The sequence below is a fragment of the Argiope bruennichi genome, chromosome 2, assembly GCF_947563725.1.
Source record: "Argiope bruennichi chromosome 2, qqArgBrue1.1, whole genome shotgun sequence".
Classification (NCBI taxonomy): Eukaryota; Metazoa; Arthropoda; class Arachnida; order Araneae; family Araneidae; genus Argiope; species Argiope bruennichi.
In genome coordinates, this window is record NC_079152.1 from 108,328,677 (window position 1) to 108,350,919 (window position 22,243).

Below are 22,243 nucleotides of genomic sequence, written 5' to 3' on the forward strand. Positions count from 1 at the left end.
ATTTAAATGCAGTAAAAATACGAGGTAATGAGCGCGAGTATTTTAAACAAAATTCTGCTATTTCCAGTGATTTGCAATACAACATTAACGAACTGACGTAAAAAATACAAAATTAAGTATGGAAAGCTAGTAAAAATTAGGCAAACCTTCGCTATAAATTTACCTTTTAAAATAAGTGATGTAAAATCGCCGAGGCATTTTCACCAGTGGTTTCATAAGAGGTATGAAAGCGAGTGACAAAACACTGAAGGGGTATATCATTAATGCTGTGAAATCTTTTTTTAGTAAAGAACCTCATGGAAATTGTGAAGCTACATGCCCAGGCATGCTCATTTTTCAAAGAAAATAAGTTTAAAGATTCTTATACTGATTTACATTCATCAAAAAGAGACCGATTGTTGTAGCCCTATTAACATAAAAAAAAAATCAGTTTTCCATACTGAAATATGTGATCGCTGATGAAAATATCGTCAAGTAAAAAGAAAAAAAAGACACCATTAAACTTGACAAAGAGGTTTCAGAAATTGAAGAAGATGAAGTAAATGAATTTATCCGGGAAACTAATTGGCGTTAAGATTTTCTGGCAGCATGAAATATCAAGGAAGATAATCCAATCTCAAAAACTCCGCATTCCATAAAGTATAGAATCGTATTATCCAATCGATAATTTGATTATGAGTGAATGCATTATATATGTATATATATTAGGTGTGTAATTTAATGAAAATAATTATAAATAGAATGCAAGAAGTAAGAATGCTTATCTTACTTTTGATATTTTGAATTGTATTTAAACTGAGTTATAATTTTATTAAAGAGAAAAATCTATTATAATGCAATTTTCACCATAAATATGCATGGTTATTATAACAGACTTTTGCTATAAAAAAGAAATCTGTGTAGTTTTGATGAAATGCTTTTCCACAGTGTTAATTTTAAATCCAGTGTAATTCTTTTTGTTTTTATCTAACTTAAAAACTACATAATTATAATTTCAAAAAAATTCTGCCTTTTAAAATTATAAACTTAAATTTGCACTACATTAAAAAATTTGCATACAATACTTGTACAAAGGACGCAGAATATATATTTTTTTTTATTTCATTTCTTTTTATTTTATATATAGTTGTATTTATTTAAAAGTAAACTAACAAAATGAAGGAAGAGAACTAAATCATAAAATCCAAATGCTATTAAATAGCAATTTTTTTAAGTTGGGAGGTTATTAAAGTTGGGAGGCCTTAGACCGGATGTACAACATTATCTTAATTTGTTTAGTAAAGAATAAAAATATGACATATGATATGAGAATTTGACATAATGGGAGAGAGAAAAATAAAAGAGTTTTTGAAAACAAACTATTTTTGTCTCAGCTAATTAGTTATTTATAAAGAATTTTTCAAAAGTAATCATAATCAAATAAAAAATAATCAGTGAACCGAAAATGATTAAAAATTTTTTTTATTTAATTTTAAAAATGAAACAAAAAAGATAATATTGCTTGAAAAGGTCATCGACTCAAGTAAATGCTATAAACGTCCATTGCAATTTTAAATTTTAAACACAGCATATTTTTTAACAGCATTTAAAACGCAGCCTGTTTTTAAAAAAGTCTACATAGTTAAAAAATTAAATCCAGCACAGTTGTAAAAATTGAATAATTAAATATTTTTCCTCTCTTGAGGAATTATATTTTATGAATATTCTCCAAAATATACAAACATATCCTTTTTCATAAAAAATAGAATAATGTATCAATTAAAATTTTAAAATATTTCAAACTGTACCAAATATAATAAAAGAATTTTAAAACTATGTATAAAAAATTAGATTTCATAGCAACGTTTTGAAAATCCAATAAGATTTAAAAAATTATATTACAAAAATAAAACACAATGCACTCATATGCAGGGCGGAAAAATTGTGTTATACGCGACATGAATCATTGGACGAATTTATCAAATTCCAACGTGTCTCTAATTTGTAGCTGCGCATATAATTAGTGAGATAATACTTTTTTTAAAGCTGTGAGCTTTATTGTTCATACGCAAACAAGAAAAATTTAGTTTTCTAATCAAAAAAATAATAATAATTATTATTATTATTGGAAAAGTTAAATAGTAGGTATAATTTTCCTGCTTAATACGAACTTTTTTATTCTTCTATATGAGAATAATCAATTTTTCGTCATGTTATAACGAATTCGTATAGCACGACAGAGCTTTATACGAAAATCTTCTGTATTCGTAGACGTAAAATTCTCAGAATTTCAAAAAAAGTGAATTTTTTTTTCGAAGGATTATACGTTGATAATATAAAGAGTTATTTTTCGAACAATTCATTCAAATATTTGATGCTACATGTCAAGATTCAAAATTAAAAAAATATTTATGCTAATCCATATCATTCATGTTCATGAACTCTTGCTTTGAGATAATCAGTAGTTCAAAACTTTTGAACTCTTCGATTCATAAATTATACAAAATGTCTTTGATCGCCGTCGAATAACGGAATCGTTTCACATACCATACAGACCCATTCAAAATGCAAGGATACGTGTCATCCATTATGTAAAAACAGTTGGCTTATGCAAATGCCATAGCATTTTATCTTTTTCGCTTATTACAAAAGGTGCTTATTCAAAACTTAAATTAGTCAGTGCTATTTTCATTTGTCAAATAAGCATAAATTTAGTAAATTTCTCTAGTATTTTATGATAGTTCAGTTGTTTTAATAATGTCTTCTTAAATAAATATTTTTTGGAGTTAGCTAATTGAATTGCTACAATATTTGCTTGCTTCTTTCTTGGATATCGTAATGATGAATGAGTTGCAAAAGACTTTGAGGTCAAAATACAATTCTTTTATCCTTCGAAATCTCATTGTATCTTATCTACCAGAAAGTGAAGCAATTTTAGATAAATTATTAAAATAAACTATTTTTCAAATTGCGAATCATATTCTCTTTAAAAACCTATTAAAAAATTTTCCAGTTCCAATTTTTAAAGAATGTATACTTGGTGATTTCGTCCAACGTGTCCATGGCTTTGGTACACATTAAATCCACGGATATGCAAATTTCATCCTGTTGGTACTGAGCAACAGCTTCATTTGAGAATGGATATTAACTAAAATTTTGTTATCATCATCTGACCACTATTCAAGTTTTCGAAAACTTTTAATTCTCGTATAGCTTATAAACAATAAAATTAAAACTAAATTACTGGAAAGATAATCATTTTAGTGGAATTTGTAGTCATCTAATTTATCAAAAATAAACATTTCTTCTTTAGATGTGAAATAACTTATCTATGTCACTCAATTTTAAATACTTATTTGATGATTCCTTGTAGCCAGCAATTAAAAGGTAAAGAGTATTTTTTTAAATCTTTAATTTTTAACAAATTTTTATCGTCTTTTCAATTTTGCGAACTTTTTCATGAAATTTAAAACATTTTTATTTTAAATTCCAAAATTTTCTGCTTTTATTTTATTTAATATGTTGAAGAAATCCATCATTTCCATGTTCCCTTTCTTTGTATACATTATTCATTTGAAAATGCTGAGAAATGGACTCTTTTATAATCATAAGTGTTTCGATAAGATTTTTTTTGTCTAATTGCTTTGCTAATCTTTTACTTTACTAATTTACTTTCCTAATCTTTATCTTAAGTGCAGACAAAAAAAAAATGTAAACATTTATTTGTTACTTATATTTACTGAAAACTTCTTGATATATTTCTAACAAAAAAATACAATAAATAATGCATAATATATATACCCATTCCCTAAAGCAAGACTTCGGAAAAATATATCCGCTCGTTATGTAATTAATATCCAGTATAAATTTGGGGGAAATGTACTACTCATCTACTGAATTATCAATTTATGATTTTGTATTAATCTTTAATTCCATTTTTATTTTATCTTAAGTACATTCTCATTATTATAGTCATTGCGTGGCCATAATAATAGTTTATTGTATTCTGAAAAAATACATTGCTTATAAGAGAATTGATAAAATTTTCTGAATTCATTTAAATTTAATTACTTTAAGAAGTACTTTCGTTATTAATCAGTGTAATTTTATTTATTATTCTCTTCACTTTCTTTGAGCCTTAATACAATTTTACGGATTGTTCAGCGTAATTTTTTTACTGATTTTTAGAATTTGGAGCGTTTTATATGAATGTATGTAAAAGTTGTTTACCAGTTTTCAGTAATACTACCTAGACCATAAAAGAAACAACTTAAATTCAGACATAATTAAAAATATGTTCCATTATTTGATTTAAAAAATGTTGTTTTTATCATTGATTTTTAGGTCACTTACTCTAATTTGTTAATTTTAGCTCGGTTTTATTTAGTTGCTCAATATTTTCATCATCATTTATAGTTATTTCCATTTTTTTATTAATTGGATAAGGTGTGATGGAGAAATTATTTTTCGCATTAAGTAACTTTTGGAAATCAAAATTTTTAATCACTAGAAATAAAAAATGGTGCACTCATTTCATTTCTTAAATGAAACCGGTAGCCATTTCTGAAATGAAACAATCTGGTGTTTTTATTTTCTTTCGGCTATATTATTACGACAATGTTGGGAATTTTGTGCCACTCTTGCAAGAGTAAGCGTTTGAGGTTGTCTTTACTTGAAATTTTATGTTTCCTGATTTCTAGATCCAGCAGGTGCCATAAATTTTCAATTGGATTAATGTCAGGCGATTGAGGTGGGGTTTTTAACTAGCGAGGAGCATTGTAGAGTAGCCATTCACGGGTGAGATTCGCTGTATGCTTGGGGTCATTGTCTTGTTGAAAAACGAATGATGTTCCCAAGCCAAGATTTTGGGCAGTGATTTTTAAGTTATGGCGCAAAATGTCAATGTATGTACGTTCTGTCATAATACCATCAATAAAATACAGGTTGCCAACTCCATTAGCTGCCATACAGCCCCAAACTAAGACGCTGCCTCCATCATGTTTTACAGTAGCAGTTAAATGTTGCTCTTCCAATTCAGTATTTGGCCTTCTCCTCACATATCGTCGTCCATCACTGCCAAAAATGTTAAACTTTGATTCGTTGGAAAAAATAACTGTGTTCCAAAACTCTTCGAATAAATCAACGTGGGATTTTGCGAAATCTAACCTCTGTCTCCTATTTATTTGCGAGATGAATGGTTTCTTTCTAGCTGCCTTTCCATAATAACGTCCCTCGTGTAAAACATTCCGTACAGTCTGTACGCTGAAAGTCTTTTGCGAAGTGAAAGCAACATCTCGAGCTATCTGGGGTGCACTTATTTTAGGGTTTTTCTTAACCTTGTTAATAATGGCACGTTTTTCTCTTCTAGAAAATATTCGAGGTCGTCCACTTCGGGTCTTTTTTTCCGTTGATCCTGTTTCTTTGAACCTTTTTACAACACTTCTGACAGTAAATAAACTTATATTCAACTGCACTCCTATAGCACGATAAGTTAAACCTTCATTTCTGAGCCTAATAATCATGTTTTTAACACTAACGTCCAACTCCTTCGATTTCGAAGTCATTTTACTGCGGTAATCGCAAAATAATGCATACACACTTTTGGTGTAGTTTTGCAGACTTTATATCGGTAGAGTTTCTTATCAGTCAAAACACATGACTTTAATGTAACAAAATTTGCATAGCAGTTAAAACTTTGCCAATATTTTTTTGACATGCAAATTTTCGATTTTGAAAGAAAAAATCGTTGAAAATGCAAATTAAAATAAAAGTTTTACTATTTTTATATATCTAAGATGTCTTGTATTTAATTACCACAGCTAAAATTGCATAACATTTTATTTATTTGTCAATATGAATAAATTAAGGCAATTGCCAATACTTTTTTTACCCACTGTATATATATATATATATATATATATATATACCATAATTTTAAAGAGGGGGAGCGAAGCAATGATAAAATTACATCTTTTTACATCGCGACATAATAGCAGTGTGACAGAAATTTTCCCTTTACTGTTTTTACTAAAAGAATCTGATAGGATTTTCTTGAGTCGTGTAGACTTCGGAAAAGGAATCTTAGATATCTTTGAAAGTTATGTGCGACAGATAGGTATTTTTTCGCTCGAAGCGGGGGAAACCGAATAGTTTTCTAGAGCCTCGTGTTATAAATAATTAAATAAAAAAATGGAAATTGATTCAGGAAATAAGAGAACATTTTAGAATGAAGTTAAAATGGGTTAAATAAAGGTAAAAAATTAGGAAATCAATTAAGATTTAAATTAGATTTTAGATTCATGGAAAAAATTAGACAAACCTAATGTGAAAAATGTATAAATAAGGTTGAAATCTCGTGTGTTCTTCTGATAATGATGTAAAAAAAGCTTTTAAATAGCTGTAAAAAGTTTAAAATTTCAGATGTAATGGAAATATCTATGATACTTTTAAGAAATTCCGTATACTCAGCAAAATTATAGTTTCTAATGATTCATTTCAAATGATTATTTACAAATAATTTTCCGCCAACCCATTAGTCAAATTTTAATAAATAAATTTTAATAAAATGTGATCCTAACTAACTGAATTATTTTCTGAATATTGAGGTCATATTAACAAATCAGGAAGTAGCAATCTATTAGCAATAAAAATTTGGTCACTAGTTTTATCCGACCTTAATCCCACAGCAAATGCAAAGAAATGCCCACATTATATTTGTTAATTTGTAATGTTAAGTAAATAGGAAAACTGAATGTGCCGAAGTATTGGGTTATTTTTAGGACATGAAATTTCCACACACAAATTAAGACAATTATAGTCATTTATCAAAACATGTTAAAATCTTTATTTAAGAAAATCAAAAATATACACTACATTAAAAATGCACACACTTCACTAAAAATACGTACACTCATAGAAAAATATTCATGTTAAAATATATATATAAATAAATAATGAATGGATTTATTGTGAATAATATAATACCATATTATGATTTTTATTTAACGATAGCCTTTCATTTACTCAAGATCATTTTGCAACAGATGAGATATAAATGTTTTAATGAAAATTTGCAAATTTTCTTTTGAACTCATGCACTATCCTTTTCACCAGCACATCAAGGCAAAACACATCATCAAGGCAGACACAATCACCATAGCTCCAAAGAAAATGAAGATGAAATTAAGCAACCAATAGATAAAGCCATAGAGATGCGCGTTGCAATAAGTAGAAGCCTTTTCATCCTTGAACTGAACATCAGCACTGTACACCCAGTAACATGCTGTTAAAGACACAATAAATGACATTTATAAAGTAAAATAATTACAAAAAAAGAATGTATATGAAAAGTAAATAAATGTATTGCATTTTACTATACAGTAAAATATATAGTAAAATGTATTGCATTTTACTATATATTTTACTACCAATAAAATTTATTAAAAATTTATCATAATTAACATAATCATTATACGAAGAAATTTATTAAAGGTATGCATTATATATTTTTAACATTTATTATTCTTGATTTTTAAACATTGACAGAATGGGGATTTCTATTCGAAATATGACAACTATTCATTAATTAAAACCTTAAACCGGTGGTTGTTGTTAATCTTCCAGTATTTTAATTTTGCAAAATCTATGCTAAATATCACATTTTTGCTCCAAGAGTTTTTCTTTAAATGTCTCACAACAATATAAAATAATACCAATTTGTTATATATAATATTATATTGACTTCAGAATGGAATTGAACTTTTACTCTGGACAAAGAGTCCAATACGCTTACTCTTACAACGTTCAATCAAAATGAGCTCAATTGTATACGATGTTGATTAAGGTTCATATCTACTAAAATTATTTTATATATTAATGCTATAGAGATAACATAGTGAAACATGAATTGCAACAAACAACTATAAATAAAAATATAAAAATAAAGCATCACGTTTAGAAAACAATCAGAAAAGTATTTATCTTCATTAATTAATACGGTGGATTTCATTAAACTAATGCAATAAATTTATATTTCTGATATTCTCTCTCAAATGCAACTTGTATCAAAATAATGATCTCTATAAACTCAAATTGCAATATAAGTGGTAATTACGCACATGCAACAAACCAAGCCACGAGGAAAAGATTCAGAAAGATGTTAATCCATCCAACGACAGTATGCGTTTTTGGCAGACCAGTTTCAGAAAATCTTTTAAATCTATCCCAGAAGTTAACAATGTTACTAAGTAGTGCAACAGAACCAGAAACTATGAGACTGATTGGGATCATTTTCTGCACAGGACAATCATGGAAATATTCAGCACCTTGAATAAAACATCAAAAATAATTTTTGTTAAAAATTGCAACGAAATATCATCCTTAAAGTACAAATAATATTCATATTGATTATGCATGTTAGCGAAAATTATTCTAAATGAATAATTTTTAATAGTTTCTGCTTGTCTTCCTTTTAGAATAACACTTGTTTTTATTTCTGTGTTTATCGTTCAAAATATCTTGTTTTTCTATATGATAATTTCAAATCATTTGGCTTCATACTTGAAGTTCGATGTTGATGTATTAAATGATGACTGTAATTTGCAATTAGTTCACAATAGAGCAATATTTGTACAGCAGTTAGTTCAATCGATTACAGTAGTCAAATTATTGACCTGTTCTCCAACAAAATCTTATATATCTTGAACATGATTGCACTTTTACTGATTCTTAATGTGTTTCTTTCTTTTACCGATAGTGTTGCCAATATAGTTAAATAATATAAATGAACCAATTTTTAAAATTTAATTGCAGATTACATTGAAATTGAGTGATTGGAGACATTGTCTTATAAATCTAAGCTTATCGGGTTTTTAACTAACTTTTAAATAAATTAATTGTTAAGAAACAAAATCATTTCTAAAAACCGCAATTACTAAATATATATAAAATTAAATCACTTTCCGGAAACATATAAAATAAAGAAGGCGTGACTAAAAAGGGAAATATACAATATTGTACGTTATGAAACAAGACAATCTTCCACTGAAAACAAAAAAAAAGACTATGCTTGTTTTTTGAAAACTGTATATAAAGAAGAGAAAAGGGAAAAAAATATATATTATTGTAAACTTTGTATTTAAAACGTAACAGGGAAAATTAAGATATAATGAAATGTAAAAAAAATGTCAACTAAAATAATACAAATATTAAAATTATTCGATAAGCTGCCTAACCTCTTTATGATGTAACTTTGCATCATTTTGTAATTCAGAAATTCATAACTAAAAGTAAATTAAATCTATTAGATTTACATCCTGTGTTCGAAGCTACATGTGGATATAGGCCTTCTAGTGCGATCTATCATTTCTCGCTTCGAAGTGACTTTCAATTTTCCAAATTTCCACACCACGGATTCCACACCACTAAGGAGATTCGATTTAAGACATTTTATGATCAATTTAACATGCAATGTAAAGAAATTTTCGTAGAATCTTTTCTGAGACTTCGGAGCCATAGCTGCCATCAAGGTTTTCGATGATTTCTTGGAAGTTCTTATGACTCTTCAATTAGTTATTTGAAATAAATTCATTGAAATAACATCAAAAAGTAAATCGTATCTTCCTATTTTGATCACAACAATGGAGAAAAGGGCAGAATGTAATATTAGTAGATTAATGCGAACGATTTGAGTTTCACTTTGACAAGGAAATATCTTGTAAAATATGCTTAAAATATTTTTAAAATTAATTAAAGATAGAAGAAAAATTATATAGCAAAAATTGGCAAATTGAATTTGATATCATTCAAAAGATTTTTTTTTTAATTTTCAGTGCTGAAAAAATCAGTTTTGTAATGAATAATTTTGGAAGTTATCGCGGAAAAACGCCAAAACGTGCAATTTTTTTTATTAAAATTCTAAGAAAAAATTTCAAAAAAAAATTAGTTCAGAGTTACACATTTATACCCTCTAAAGTATGTATATAAGAGGTTTGGTAATTCTAGGTCAAACGATATGACCTGTAAAGCTCCAACACACACAACAAATATACATTCATCTTTATTATAAATATAGATCATTTTGTTGTAATGTATAATTAACGAAAAGCTACTTTACCAATGACAATCATAACGATGGGTACAGTTACGATTATTATCAAAACGATTGTCCATACAACTGAAAAGAAAAGAAAAGAAGTGTTCAAATTTATTCAATAATTTATTTAAAAAAAGATTCTAAATTTTAAATTTAAAGGATTTGAGAAAAAAATGTTATTTTTTAATGTATAATTGATTTACTAAATTTGACATACACACAAATCACAATTTATTGTATCTTTATTTATGAAAAAATCCTTAAGATATCTAACTAAGTAAAGTTCTTAAATATTTTAAGTATGAATTAAGTTCAAAAAATGTACCTGAATGAAGAGCTATAATTTCTTTTAAATGTCAAATAATAAATAAAAAACAAAGGTCAATTTTTAAGGTAATCAACATTAAATAATTCAAGAATTTCTCATAGAAATCAATCAATTTCTACAAAGTTTTATCAGAGATATTTAAGCTTATTAAATTTTCTTTACACATACTAATATTAAAAATATCCAACTAATTAGAAGATCAGGAAATTTTTATTTTAAAATGACAATTTTAATAAAACAAAATATTATGAAAAATATGTAATGTATGATTTAAATAGCTCTAGACAAATATAAGAGTATAAGGCTCAGGATGAGATTTTCAATTGAATAAAATAAAAAAAATACTATAAACTTGAAGTACTAATGTTAAATCATGTTAAACTTTCTAAAAACATGGTAAATTGCGCTTTCAAAAACAGATTAATTTATTAAAATGAAAAGACTCTAAAAACTATTAAACATATAACTTTCTAAAATATATATGGATGAATGATTGTCATAATAGTGTTTATACATAAAATAGCATATATCATTTAATTTTGGAAAAATTATATTTTTCAAAAAAGTGTAATTAAAATAAATACATACCATTTGCTAAAAAAACATTAAAAATTGAATTTTCACAAATTTATTGAATGGTAATCCACTTAACATTAAGGAAATACTATTCAAAATATTAAGTAACAAACAGCATAAACACGTTTATTATGTTAGTTTTTTTTTCAAAAAAATACACCAAATAATTTTATTTATTACCTTAAATATATATCTTAAATTTGAAATAGTTTAAAATTTAAGGATTTCATTGATTAATTTCAAAAGAACAGACACCGATTTGTGGTTGTCACCTCAAATTTGTAGCTGTAATCTTACCTACAAATTGTATGCACATTTGATTACTGTAACCTGTTGTTACAGTAACCAAAGCTGATTATATTACTTCCTGAAAATGAAAAGTTGGTCAGATAAATTAACAAAAAACTATATTCACAATTTTAAAAAATGGATCATTGCCATTAAAAGTATAGCTATTTGAATTACAATCTGAATGATATTTATGTTCATATAATTATGACATATTATTTTTATACAGAAAAGAAGATAAATCTGCGTAGAATCGACAAGTTTTAATTTAGAGAAATCACATCTTTAATGACTCGTTTTAATGTATTTTGATGATTTAATGAAGATAAAATAATTCTAGATATTTAAAACTTACTCGAACCAATCAGCAAAGCAAAAAATGCCAGGCAGAAGTTGCAACATCCTATGTTTTCTTCCCTGGCCTTCTTAACTTGGGACAAAAAGGTTGGAGGTTGCTCGCCGACTATAAAAACAAAGGAATAACTTCTTATAGTAATCTTGTTTTTAATATTTCCATTTCAAAAATTTTTAATTTTGCAGAGAGTGTAATTTTCCTAAACTTTTTTAAGTTAATCGAATTTCTTCAAAATATTAATATTCAAAGAGAAGAAGAATTATAAACATAGTGGATGTTTGGTTTTTTTTTTTTTCGTATTTAAAATTAAAATAAATCGCAGTTGGTTATACAAGATTATCTAAAAGGTAATTTGAATGATTAACCCAAAATGAATTGAACCTATATATAATATTTTTGTGGCTCCATGATACGGCTTTTTGCCTAAATTTGGCATGATAAGTGTTCTTATCTTTTAAATTAAATAGGTTATTCATAAAGCCATTCGAAAAGCTTTAATTAAACTAAATTTTAATAGACAAATTATTTATTTAAAAAATGAAAGCAAGTGATTTGCCCTATAATACGTCATTTACCATAATTATTTTCTTCTCTTAATATTTTTCGAAGTTTTCTTAAGTCAAAATTTAATAAATAAAAATGACATCTAATACATCTAATCTAAACTTATTTTTAAAAAATTGTTAAATACTTGCAATACCTATACTATTATAACATTTTCACTGTTTCTCAAATCATTAACTAGATTATTGCATCATGATTTCTTTAGATACATGAGGTTTAGAAATAAATAAATAAAATAAAAGTCTTAAACGTATTTTCAAACTGATGTTCTTTTCCAAAATCTGATCTATGTTTGTATAATATTGAAAAATTTTAAATGGTCGTATTACTTACTGTTTGGTTCATGACCACCTACTGAGCCTCCCCCTTCAACACTTTGGTATCCCTGTCGGGAAACCTGTCAGAAAAAACAAATTATAGATGTAGATATACAATATTTCTATTGAAATACTCGTTAAGAAATGATAGAGCATCATAAAATGTCGATGTCTCTGTATTATTAAATTTAATAAAACAGAAACAGAGACAATAATAATTTAATAATACAAATGTCTCTGTATTATTAAAGAGAGAGTCTATATTTCGATTTATCATCATAAATGTAAAAAAGATTAAAAAAATAAAGAAATACCCAATTTTTAAAAATGTTATATTAATTAATAAAAGAAATTTAGTAGGATTGCATCAGATTACAAGAACAAGACCTTTTAATTTTTAAAATCCCTTCAAACTCTTTTGAATATATAAAAACTGATAGAAACTGTTAAAATTTTAAGATGAAATTTTAATGCAGAGACATCAAGAATTATTATAAGTAGTAATCCTTCCCAAATTAAAATTATTATTTTTGATCGATTTATAATAAAAAAGGCCCGTGAAAATTTGTGGTAGTAAGAAGAAGATAAAAAAAATATTCACCTGATAAAAATAATATTTTTTGTCTCCCAAAAAACTATTATAAAATTTCTACTAGCTATATAAGAGTTTTTTTTCCCCTAAATAAAAGCAAATTTTATCAAAGTTCTTTTATAATGATTATTCATTTTCTGCAAACGATTTACTTTGTCAATAAAAAATAATCTAAACATGTTATACAAATGGTATTTTGGCATCATTAGTGATTTTTTTATGGTATAAATAACCCATCGTACCCCTTGTTCATTGGAAACAAGCTTATCCGTACTCTGATACATGATGAGAGGTCTTCAATCACGTGTCTGTTGTTTGCATTCAACCTTTACACTGCGAGATACCTGAAACAAAAAGAAAATATGTAATAAATTATAATTATATCTTAATAATTAAATCATTCATTGAAGCAGAGATTTTAAATTTATTTCAAATATCACAGTATCAAAGTTTCAAAGTTGTAGCTAAAAATATCATGGACAATGAATGTTAAAATGTATATAAGGTTATTTTAATTTTCTGATAACGCTAAAACTCTGCATAAAATTTGTAAGTAATAACTACAGTGCAAATGAAAACAAACAGAATATATCAAACAATTTTTTTCCATGCGATCTCTAGTAATTTTTGGTTAATATAATTAAAATAAAAATATCACATTTTTTGGTTAATCATTTAAATTTGCATTGTCTCTTGTACCCTTACAGAAATATCGGTGAAAATTGCATCCTTAAAGAAAATTATTGATAATAGCTGCTCAAACAAATGATTCCTTTGCTTCTGACTTCTGAAACTATTTTACATTTTAAAATTATTTCAGCCAAAGCAGAAGGGAAAAAATCGATTAAATTCCATTCATTCCATTAAAATATTCAAATTTATCTCTCTTTGATATCATAAAAACTGTAATCGGCTAATCTATATTATCATTCATCTGATAAGAGATTAAAAGAGTCGATAGAAACGTGAATTGTTTTCCGAGTCATGAGATCTGATTTCAAAACTTCCTCAAATGTTATCAATTAAACAACTTGCAAAGTTTTCTGCGTTCTTTGTTAAAAGAAAAATTGCTAAAAATATATTTAAAATCGAACCTATATTAAATTCTATTTGGTTATTCGAGATTTTTTTCCTTTCGTCTAATAAATTATTTTTTTAATTAACAGAAAATTATTTTTAAAACAAGCCCAAAAAATTTTCCGCCTAGAAATAGATGTTACTGTATTTTTAATTCTTCATAATTCATATTTATATATTTCCAATAATAGCATTTAAAAATTTCTTTATACAGTACTTTCTATTAAAAATCCATTAAATTAAGAAAAAAATACAACTATTTAAGTCGTAGAAAAAATTAATATGTACATCGTCATAGCATTTTGTCATCTATAAAAATTGAAATATAATCTTTGAATAAATATAATGCCATAATTTATTATACATAAATTAGATGATATTTCAAAAAAAAAACTCATCAATACAATTAGAATTCGTAATTTCTGCTTTTCTTCTAGTGTTCTTTAAACTAATAAAATTGTCATCTATTTTACAGTTTGGAAAATAGGAGCTCATAAAGTTTCAAAAAAGTGTAGTACAATTCTTAATTCTCAACAGAGAAGTAAACCCATCACTGTGCAGCTGATATCATGACTATTTTTACGTATTATGTTTGTTTTCAACAACTCTTAAATAAAATTATTTATTTACTAAATACTTGAATTGAGGACAGGGAGGATTTGGGGTAATTTTGGGAGTAATTTTGGGTAACAAATTTTAATCAAAAAGTTAATTTCAGCATTGAATTTTATACATTTCTTCTGCATTCCTTATACTTATTAATCAACTTTCTCTAAAAAATGAAAAAATATCAAATTTAGGATTATTTAACAATATATTGGAAAAAAAATTAATAGATTATATTTTCGTAATTTTATATACTTTGAACTCTATAATGGATATTATTTTAAAAGTGATGAGCTCTAAAAATTCTTTTGGGAAGGAGAAGGCAGAATGAATGTGTAAAATTTCAAAAATATTCACCAACAACAAATAATACTTTGTACAACAAATGTTAATAAACTTGACGATCTGATGAGATACAATAGAGATTATAACTTCAAAAATCTTTCCAGACATCAGGAACAGAATAAGTTACCTAGTAAATAATGATCAAGCTTTTCATTTGGAAGAAAATAATTATGTTGCAAAAATACTAAAAATGATTTAAGTATTTTTATATCATTCTCTTACTTTTCTTTAATATTCCCTTTCAAATATAACACATAAAATTTTTATTAAAATTTTTATTGGATTTTTTTTTTCAGATTTTTTCTATTTGCACTTTCTTTTCTCTATCTGCACTGCTGCTTTATTGTCTTAAATATTTTGCTTATTCAAATCATTTCTTCAATATTCTAACCGTGAAATGTTATTATATTATATCCGAACTTATTCTTTGAAGTATTTCTTAATAATGATTAAATTTCATATTTGAAAAAAAAAATCTTGAAACATTTTCAACTTTATATAAACGGCATTTGAAAAGAGGAAAAATATGTTCTGAAAGGTCATAGTTAAAGAAAGAAATATTTTTGATGAAATTTCAATCAACGAAAACTTAAATATTACAGTTATTTAATAACCTAAAAATCTTAAAATAAAGTTTGCGCAATTAAAATAATTATAATTGTATGATTAACTTAATTATTAAACAAAAAAGTCATCAACGACCAATCAAACATTCCGTTGAGGAAATATTTAAATTGTATTTTCCATTAGTTAATCTAAACTAAAAATATTTTTCGTATTATTTCGATCTTTTTATTTATTTTTAAAAGAAAATGTATTAGTAATATCATTAGTTCAGTCATATAAAAATTTTAATCTCAAATACAATTGTTTAATTTTGCGATAAACCTGCTTGTATTATACTTGTTTAAATCCTGGAAATATTTTAAGGATAGTTAATTGATAAACAGTTTAAATAACTATAGAATAAATGACATACATAGCATTCGAACTTGATGAAAAATTTTAAAATAAATAATTAACTCTTCATCTAAAAAATTAACTATAAAAATCAAAGTGAACTAAAAAATTATTTGAACTTAATAACAATAGTTGAAGTTCTTCATAAAATTGAAAAGCATACCCAAAACTTGAATAACATCAAATTCGTCCGAACTATACAAATTCAAAGCGGATAACTGACCTACCCCTTCAAAAAAGGCTTTTTTATATTTCAGATGATAATTGAAAAGAAAAACATAATTCACGCAATGTACCCAAATTGGATTTTTGATTGTTTTGTTTTAGGTGATCGTCACTCTCTAAATAAAGTATACATCTGTTCAGATTGTAACTGATATGGCATGTAGATAAGCTAGCACGGGGTTTTGCAGGATAAATACATAAATTTCTATTTCCTTGATAAAATTCAGCAATATGGATTCTCCGAACGATGATGCAATATCTTGTGTAAAGTTGTGAGACAAAACAAAGCCCTTAGCTTTGTTTACGTTTTGATAAATCGAAATTTCTTGATTCTAAATTTTAAAAGAGGTACTTATTTCAACAAGACATTTTTGAGCAAAACATTGAATATCATGCATGTAGATCAATTAGTGATGCAATTTTGGATATTTAAAAAAATTTACAAATTAAATTTTATAATTTAATGTGTGTGTGTGTGTGTGTGTGTGTGTGTGTGTGTGCGTGCGTGTGTGTGCGTGTGCGTGCGTGCGTGTGTGTGTGCGTGCGTGTGCGTGTGTGTGCGTGTGTGTGCGTGTGTGTGTGTGTGTGTGTGTGTGTGTGTGTGTGTGTGTGTGTGTGTGTGTGTGTGTGTTGTTAAACATACTAATAATCCGTAATAACATAATGCCGAACAAATTGAAATTTATATATACATACATATATAAATAAATGAACCTTTAAAAAGATCAGATTAATGTCTTCATTATTAGAAGATTCGATGTACATAAACAATATAAACTTAAAAACAGACAAACTATAAATGAACTGCTTTCAATTCATAAACATAACAAAACTATCTTTGTTTTCATGTTCTAAAAAATCACATTTCTTTCATCTACTCTAATATGCAAATATTTTCTGCTTGATAATTCTACTATCATATCCACGAAAAACCATATCACAAGAAAAATTTATTCTAATGATAAAAGGTCTGTCACCATCACAATGCTATTATATGTTAATTTTAAAGTTTTGCTGAATGTTTCAATTAATTTTAGACACTATGATTTCTCCAAACAAAAAAACAATCAAATCTAAAAAAGAATGCTGTATTTGATGTATTCGCACAAACTTCTCTCTAGATTTCTGGATGATGATTTTAGAATTTATTTTCTCTCTAAAATTAATTTTTGAATTTTAGACATTTTCTAGATTTTTTTTTATTTCAATCTTATTTGTTTGCTTTTAGAATGATTTTAATTAACTGTAAAACGTTTATATGTCTGATTGGAACAGTTGATCACTTGCATAATTGTTACGTATATAGTAGTGAGTCAAAACTTTAAATTAACACTTATTTGAAAAACAACTTTATGAAGAAAGTTCGCAAATTTAAAATACCTTTCTACTAACGCAAAACATGGCGAAGCTTCTTATATATTCCAATAATCCTCCTAATAATCTTTTAGAGAACTTTATATTAAGATTACAAGATGAGGTTAAGAGCTTTATATTATGATTATTGAAATATATTTTATTTATTTTTAATCGCGCGATAAATTGCCGAGTAAATTTGGTCCGGGGTAGCCTGGTAAGGTCTCAGCCTTGAGATCCGATTCCACTGAAGAGCCTCCATATAAGCGGGTCTGGTGCACGCTACATTCATTAGCACCAAATGTACGCCCGTTGACGTGCTGCGAAAGGTTAGAGAAGGGGTATCAGCTCAGGTGCCGGTCTCGTCATCTGACCGTGGCTCAAAATTACGGGCCCTCCCAAAACAGCCCTAATGTTGCTTTAAAATGAGTAGTAATTTAATTTGCCCCTATTAAAATCTTCCCCCATGAATTTTTGCAAATGGCTTTCTGCTAAAATCTACAAAAAAATTATAAAGTAAGATGTTAATTCACTTTAGCAATTAATACTTCACCTTCGAAAAGGTTAATAACTACTGTCTTATTTTAACTTTTTTCGGCGGATAGAGATAAAAATTATGAAAAAAAAAGGAATTATAATAATAGAGATGATATTTATCTTTTGTACTTAACTTCCTAAATAACTTCTCAGAAAATGCAATATTAATGCAATTTTTAAAAAAATATTTAAAGATCTACGGTCCTTAGGACTGTTTAGCTTAGTAGCTATAAGAATATTCATGAAGTTTTTGAGGGGGTGGTGAAGATAATTAGAATGTATAATTGGCTTTTAAGTTTACGACAATAAATTTTTAAGGAAATCTGTTTTTACGATTTTACAAGCTTACACTAAAATAAATCTGTTTTTACAGTTTTAAAAGCTTACATTATTCACTTATTCCAGAATATAGGAATAGAGACATAGAATTCACTTATAAATATATTAATATAAGTAATGAAACGAATAATAATGTAAGGAAAATGAATAATGATGTTCTTAACTTATTATGTCATTTTATTTTCAAAAAAGAAAGCTATTGCTATTTGCCTTCAGTTCAGAAATGTGCTCATTAAACAAGATAACAATGAAAGATTCAAACCAATATAAGTTATTAAATTGTTTTGATTTCATTGTACTACGCAATAATAATAATTCGTGAATTTTCATTATATACCAACCTCAATTACAGTTTCTAAGTGGCAACTCAACAAATATTATAAAAATGAAATGATTGTTTACTATTTCCCTTTTTTATTCACATCCATATAAAAATGTTCATAATAATGTGTGATTATTATTTTTTTCATATTTTATGCAATCGACCGTTATAAATCATCAAAAAAATTACTTTAAAATTATCCAAAAAATCTTTCTTTAGTTGATTTTTCTTTCATATATTTTATGCATTCCCGTGATCATTTGAGGAATTATTCTCCGACTAAAATCATATGCCATGTTAAAATTCAAAAATCATCTATACGGTGATATCAGTTTGATTGCAGAGATGTTCATCTCTGATTTCTAAAATAATTAAAAAATTCATTAACTATTCGTATGATACGCTCAAAAATATAAGATATCTTTACTAGCCAAAGTAATAATGTATGTTAAAAAAAATAACATAACTATGAGATTTTTTCATTTTTCTTTCCAAATATAGTTGAAAAATTACATACATTATATTATTTGTTAAAGCACTTCTTTAACTTCTTTTTTATTGTAATTTGATTCAAATCTGAAGCTAGTTTTATTGCAAGGCTGAATCGCATTTATCTAGCTCGTTCCATTCTTTTAATTCAGACATTTTTGCGCATTCAGATGGATATAATACCAAAAAATATATTCATTTTTTCTTACAAAAATCTGTGTAAAATCTCAAAAATCATCAAAATTCTAGGATCGAATTTTTAAAGATGGTTTCTATATGCACACTAAATACAAAAAATTAAAAAAAGAACAATAACATTGTATTAGAAGACTCAAAATATGAGCTCATGAATATCAGTTTTAATAAATATTACCAGTCTGGAAGTTAAAAACATGGAGAAAACGATTGAGTAAAATATCAAACTCAAAATATTCATTGTCTAAAAATAATAAAAACCGACGAATAATCCTCAGCTGTTTTATAAATGTTTTTAAAGCATTAGAAAAATTTCCAGTGCGTAAAACTTCCGAAGAATTTTCTGTAAGCCTTCTATAGATATTGCAAAATTTTAAGAAACAGAAACTAAAGTAGAATGTAAGAGAAATTTTCAACCATTTTTTAGAAAAATATATTTTACAGAAGTTGTTTTAAATAAAGTACAATCATTCTCGATTAACGGCGCAGTTTAGAAAAGGTTACTTCTGGTGCCAAAACACTCCGAGCAACTAAAATAATCAACATTCTCGATTAAAATGCCATAAAGCAATTAAAATTATATTCAGAATTAACAAAATGACTTCTATTCCATTTTTCCTAGAAATAAACATTAATGCGGAAACAGAAAATTGAAAACTGCTGTCATTGATATTGTAAAATTCGTTACAATTAATTTTAAAAGCTTATGGAATCAAAATTCATTTTTTTAAAATTTTCTTCCACTGTTTTCATGAACTATTAATTTGGCATTTAAGTAATGCCAACAACTATTAATTTTTCTGCTATTGTGAAAGTATGCTTATTGGCTAAAAATTTATGCATGTTGAATAATGGATGGAAAATAAGAAGAAAATCTCTATAATTTCCACATTTTATCTACTGTTAAAATATCTCCATGTGCAAATTTATTCAAAAAATAATTTATTTCAATTTTGAGCTTATACCCTAAATGTAAATCCATAACATGATTGCAAAACTTTGAATCGCTATGAATCGCTAAGCACATACTTTAACATGTACTAATCCATCCAAGCGTTTCCTCTGTTTAGTTGGAGAAATTTAGAAAATTTTAAACTCGAAAGTCGGCTTCATCATTTGACTATGAGGCAAAATTGTGACGGCCGACCAAAAATAATCCTTCTGTCGGGTCAAAACAGGATGTCAATGAAGTTAAAAGCTATCAGAATACATTTAAGAATTTCTTTAATTTCCTGTCTCTTCTCTCTTGTTATAAAAAGACACGTAATTGTTAAATTTTTGCGGTTTATTTATTTTTAAAGTTATTTCATCGCATAAAAGACGGATGTGGTAAAAATGTTTTTATCATTTATGGGTTGAACTTTATATTCTAAGCAAGCAAAATGTATTTGAAACAACATTAGCTGGAAATAATTATGGTATGATTCATAGATGAATTTTAATAATTGTTATGCATTTGTTTCAGTTATAACATTTGCAAGTTAAATCTGATTTGAAAGTCAGAAAACTCAAATTTTATTTGAATTTGGAATCCAGAGAGGAATAAAAAAAGTAGAATATTTTTCTTTATTTTCAATTTTATTCCAAAATTCAACATGAAATTAATATGTATTGCAATTATTTAAAATTCTGCTTCAATTTATTTAAAATTTATTTTCTGCGTTTGAATATCAGTGTTAAGAAAAAGCTTTAAAAATCAGTTTGGTTGAATTAGACGTTGCGCAAAGACTTCTAAATAATGAAAACATTTTCACAAACCAATTTCAGCATTTTCTAAGACATTGTGTTTTTACTTCTAAAAAAATCCAGACGTAAAGATTATCGTCTGCATAGTGAGATATGTAAGATTAATACAAAATGATGCCATCCTATCAAGTTATCACATTCCCCAAAAATACGACCAAAACCTAAAATAATAATAATAATAATTTTTTAGAACGTTCGTTTGTATGACCTGTACCAAAAATAAGTAATTAAAATTGACAGCTAAGTAAGTGCACATTTAATAGTCTGTTGAAAAGATAAATCACAAACTAATAATATATAGGTGAAACTGAATAGTAGTTATTATATTAATCTTTTTAAAATAAATATAATGCAGTTCATAGCGAAGTATTTTGAGATACTCTAACAGACGAATATCTAAACTCCAAGCAGAACATTTTCTATCTTTTTTGAGAAAAAAAAAACTTATAAAACGCTATCCAATTTTTTAACGACACAGGATAATATTTTTAAATTTCCCCACAATCAATCCGTGTCCAGGGATCAAAACTTGTTATTCATACTTTTTCACAACACTAAAATAAAAGCAAATTTGCTTTTCCATTTTTAATCCAAAATTGTTTGTATACCAAAAGATTAAATCCTAAATAATATTTAAGCACAAATTGGAAGAAAAACTTACCAGGTGTAAATATTATTTTCGAATGTTAAACTAGCGTTCCTTAACTCAAGGTTTTCTACCATCTGTCAAACATGAAAATGAATTTTTCCCTTTTATCCCTTTCATTTTCTAAAAGGAATGAGTTAGCAGACTGGCCACGAGTCTTCTTGATCAAGGCCAGAACCTCGAAGTCAATGAGAAAAAAGTGCTCGTAGATGAAGTAAATCACATGACAAACCAGTGCAGCCATGTGGTTTCCTTTCTCCTATCTTTTTAATAATCTAACTACGTTTTGAGAATTATGGCTTTGAATGTAA

The 22,243-nt window shown here is 26.5% G+C and overlaps 1 protein-coding gene across 3 annotated transcripts; it reads right to left on the reverse strand.

The window, feature by feature from the left end:
- Nucleotides 1-6,796: 6,796 nt before the first annotated feature.
- Nucleotides 6,797-22,101, reverse strand: LOC129961766 (transmembrane protein 272-like). 3 transcript variants are annotated; one of them, XM_056075328.1, is made up of 7 exons: nt 21,948-22,101; nt 13,335-13,436; nt 12,517-12,580; nt 11,620-11,727; nt 10,094-10,153; nt 8,097-8,303; nt 6,797-7,261 (listed from the first exon to the last, which is right to left on the reverse strand). In XM_056075328.1, the coding sequence occupies exons 2-7, from the start codon at nt 13,374-13,376 to the stop codon at nt 7,086-7,088; spliced, it is 657 nt and encodes a 218-aa protein (XP_055931303.1). In that variant the 5' UTR covers nt 13,377-13,436; nt 21,948-22,101; the 3' UTR covers nt 6,797-7,085. The 3 variants fall into 3 exon arrangements, with proteins under 3 accessions (XP_055931303.1, XP_055931302.1, XP_055931304.1); XM_056075327.1 differs by lacking the exon at nt 21,948-22,101 and adding an exon at nt 16,244-16,511; XM_056075329.1 differs by lacking the exon at nt 21,948-22,101 and adding an exon at nt 13,798-13,819.
- Nucleotides 22,102-22,243: the final 142 nt, after the last annotated feature.

What these genes read in the sequence shown, in the direction of transcription:
- LOC129961766 (XM_056075328.1), bottom strand. Translation starts at nt 13,376, where the DNA reads ATGTATCAGAGTACGGATAAGCTTGTTTCCAATGAACAAGGG. An exon ending in TGCTTTGCTGATTGGTTCGA is followed by an intron (nt 10,154 to 11,619) that starts GTAAGTTTTAAA and finishes TTTTCTTTTCAG; the next exon opens with TTGTATGGACAATCGTTTTG. An exon ending in CGTGGCTTGGTTTGTTGCAT is followed by an intron (nt 7,262 to 8,096) that starts GTGCGTAATTAC and finishes TGTCTTTAACAG; the next exon opens with CATGTTACTGGGTGTACAGT.